Source organism: Alligator sinensis, unplaced genomic scaffold (genome assembly GCF_000455745.1).
Source record: "Alligator sinensis unplaced genomic scaffold, ASM45574v1 scaffold720_1, whole genome shotgun sequence".
Classification (NCBI taxonomy): domain Eukaryota; kingdom Metazoa; phylum Chordata; order Crocodylia; family Alligatoridae; genus Alligator; species Alligator sinensis.
The window spans coordinates 1,341,561-1,345,513 of NW_005842026.1; the positions used below are offsets into that span (position 1 = coordinate 1,341,561).

Genomic DNA, 3,953 nt, shown 5'->3' on the forward strand with positions numbered 1-3,953 from the left:
ACACAGACACACAGACACACAGACACAGACACACAGACACAGACACACAGACACACAGACACAGACAATGTATACACATACACGCACACGCACGCACACACACGCGCACACCGACAGACACACAGACAGACACAGACAATGTATACACATACACGCACACAATGTATACACATACACGCACAGACACACCTATACACACGCACACAGACAGACAGGCAGACAGACAATGTATACACGCGCGCGCGCGCAGCCCCCATACACGCGTGCGCGCGCGCAGCCCCCATACACGCGTGCGCGCGCGCAGCCCCCATACACACACATGTATACACACGCACGCACACACGCAGACACGCACGCACACACGCACATATACACACTCGCATGCACGCACATATACACACACGCACATATATGCGCACACATACGCGCACACACACGCACAGATTCAGTGTGCAACTGCTAATCCAAGATTAAAATCACTTCTGTGTTTTGCTAAAATAATGGAATAACTTTAAAAGTATTAAACTTTCAATGCTGGAGATGAGATTTAAGGTGCAAATTTAAGATATACACTAGAACTGAAATATATATTTTCAAGCATTTTTTTATTAAATTGTATTTACAGTTGCTATGAAATAAGATGGAAGATGCAAAAATATTAAATATTTTTTTACACGTTTTTAATGTTAGTTAACTCACTGTATGGATTTGTGCTGCATTTTAATGATGCAATCCCTGAATCTAATTATTGTGTGCAACTAGAGAAATATGCCATATATAACCTAATTTTTTACATCCAGTCATGGGTGTGAAGTTCCCATATTCTACTAAATCAGAGCATTTTATTTTAAAGAGGACAAAACTATTTAAAGGGGACAAAATTACATGTCCCCTTAGCTCATTTTTGTGTTTATAATTAATTCACCTACATTTTTAGTCTCAGTCTAGATACCTGTTCCACATATGTAATAGCATACAAGTAACAGACCACTCACAAGTTTCAGTTTAATCAGAGTTTAACTTGTAATCATTAGTAAAATTTTATCAGAAAAAATACCAAACCTGTTAAGATGAGTTATTACATATTTGAAGACATCATAGTTCACAGGATGGAATTTCTTCACGATTTCTTTTAACTCATGAAGTCTTTCCGTCTTATCCAGGATCTCTGTAGATATAAATAATAAAATTCTCACAGAATAATTAAAAGAATGTTTTACATGAAGCGTTTCTAATTCTTATGTGTAGTATTCAAGGGCTCCTAAGATATTAAGGGATATAAAGTACCTATACTGCAAAGAAATATTCAAGTGAGACACAGTATTTTATACATTCTTCATGTAACCACCATTATATTTTTACTTCCCCATCACAGGAAATTAATGTGATCTGTGTCAGCTTATAGCTTTGTGCATTTCAGTAGTAGTATTTGTGTCTACAGTGGAAGAAGTCACTGAATAGCTCATTTTTCACTTCTAAAATGATCAAAAACTCATTGCAGCAGGGTCTTACTGTTCAGTAGGACTTGAGTGAAGTTTTCCAAACATTTGGGGGGCTGTTCTCATAAACTAAAAATGTCCTAAGCCTGTTACTAGTCCAACATTACCTTCCCTCCCTCAAAAAAAAAAAAACAAAAAACAACCATATTTTAAGAACACCACATAAAAAAAATGAAAATTAGAAGCCAGAAGAAATAAGCAAAATAACCTATATTAAGATAAAGTACAGAAAACAGTATAACAGGGCAGACAGTAACTTTCTAAGGCTATGGGCCTGACTGACACAGTTAGGATCATAGGTGGGCAGTCATGCAGACTTTAAGACCAAGTCACTGCTGCCATTTTTCACCTGCAGTAGTACAGGGAGAGCACCTGCAGCCAGAGATTTTCCTCACTGTGACAGGGAAAAGGTACTGCTGCTGAAAGGGACTGCTGCTGAAGCCCCACTCCACTAAATGCTGCCAAAGTCCCAAATCCACAGGCTGGATCAAGTGGCTCCATGGTCCAGATGTGGCCTGCAGGTTGTAGGTTGCCAATCCCTGGTCTATCAAGTAAATTAACAGATAATACCTAATAGAAGATAATATTACAGCTAGTTTTGCTGGGTTTCCAACGGTTGTGGCTTTATCCAAATCTTTGCAAAGAACAGCTGCAAAAATTACCTGAAGATCAGATTGTGATTTGAAGGTGACCCAGCAGCATAGAAATGCTGCATAGAAATGCTGGCAAGCAAAGAAAAAAACCCACCAATCTTAAAAAAGCTTATGGTTTTAACAAGCATTTTAGTAGTATCAGTGAAAGAAAGTGACAGAAGAGTATGTGCCTAGTTTCTCCAGGAATGCATGCAAGTGATACATCCTCGACTACTGTTTGGGAAACATTCTGTGGCCCCCAACACATCAAAAGGATTGGCAGTTTTATCATTTCTGAGTTGCATATGCAGCAGAAGATCTTAAGCTTCCTCTTCATTCTTTAGAAGAAATCTGGTTAGATAAAATACTTGTTCATACTTTCTTAAAACAGTGAGGAAATAGTAGTTCACAGAAATGGAACAAACTAGAATGCTATTATATACTTCCTTGAAAACCCACCGAAGTACGTTCAGAGGATTTTCAGCACTGATAGGCAGAAAACAGACAAATACTAGTCATAGTGAAACCTGTCTGAAAATAACACCTGAAAAAAAAAAAAAAAAAAAAAGAAGAAACCTGCCCAAACCAGATAATTCTACAGTACCAACATGCCTTACTGGGAATTACCATATTTACTTGAATATGACAAGGTTCTCCCTCCCCCCCCCCCATCATATTTGCATACAAGGAACCCTCATTAATTACATGGCCTATTATTAAACTGCTGTCAAAAACCGCACATGCTCAGTAATAGAACCCAACTATGAAATGATTAAATGCAGCCAACACTGACCACAACTATAAAACACACGGCCCATAATGGGTAAACATACTGATAGGGACCAAGGACAGGTTAGTGCAGTCCGTTTGAGTAAGATATAGGTTTGGTCTCCCTCAGTACAGACTCTTTTTCAAGTCATAGGGAGCCACTATAATTGATACATTTCGACTTCCTCTTCACTCAAACAGCTGAGCTGTGCCTTTCTTTCCCATTTCCAATTACTCCCATTTGTTCACCATCTTTAAATATGTCTGACAAGCATCACTAAACAGGGCCCCAAACAGTTCACCAAGAAACCCTCTGTTGTCCCCTCTCTCAGCCTGTTGCATATGGCCTCCCATAGGTGGAGGTCGAGGTGGATAAGAGTGCCCTGTGCTTCACCTGCATATAAATTCCTGGAGGATCCCAGGACTTGTGACAAGAACACCTGGTTCCAGTTGGGGGGGGGGAGGAGGAAGGATGTCTAATTAGCACATGAATCCTTGGGTGGAAGCGGGAAATCTAGACTGCATACACATACCAAGAAGTGCTGACCTGCAGTCACCATGGCTTGAAATCCTGTAGACTGCTAGGGCCCAACCCAATGAACTATATGGTAAGTCATGAGCATTTTGGCTTTGAATTAATATAATGCATAGTTTGTACTATATATAGGTACAAAAGTGTTGCTTACAAGTGCATCTATGGAGTAGTTCTGCTAAAACTTGCAGCAATTTCAAATTCACCAATTCTAGATGAACCAAGTCTATGGGTACTATATTAGGCATTAAAATATTGGAAAAAAATATATGTTTCCCCTCCTCTAATTGTATCAGTTTATCGTTAGGGGTACACTGATAAACGTTGGGCCGATACCAATGGCCGATTAACAATGAACCATATCGGCCGATACCAATCCAAATGCCAATATGTAAGCCTGGCAGCTTAAGAAAGCAGTGTCCTGCTGGTAAAGCCTGTTGCAGGGGAAGAGGCATACAGGAGGGAAAGGGTGTGAGAGGGGGCATATCAAGGCCCCCATGGTGAGGGAGTGGAACTAGGAAG

At 39.9% G+C, this 3,953-nt stretch overlaps 1 protein-coding gene across 2 annotated transcripts in view; it reads right to left on the reverse strand.

Annotated features, from left to right (window-relative positions):
* The window catches only part of ARHGAP5 (Rho GTPase activating protein 5), an 86,760-nt gene that overhangs the window by 35,296 nt on the left and 47,511 nt on the right, over positions 1-3,953 (reverse strand). For both annotated transcript variants that reach the window (XM_025202468.1, XM_025202469.1), the window contains exon 6: positions 1,063-1,168. In XM_025202468.1, the coding sequence (XP_025058253.1) occupies positions 1,063-1,168 (106 nt within the window). The remainder of the gene's footprint in view (positions 1-1,062; positions 1,169-3,953) is intronic.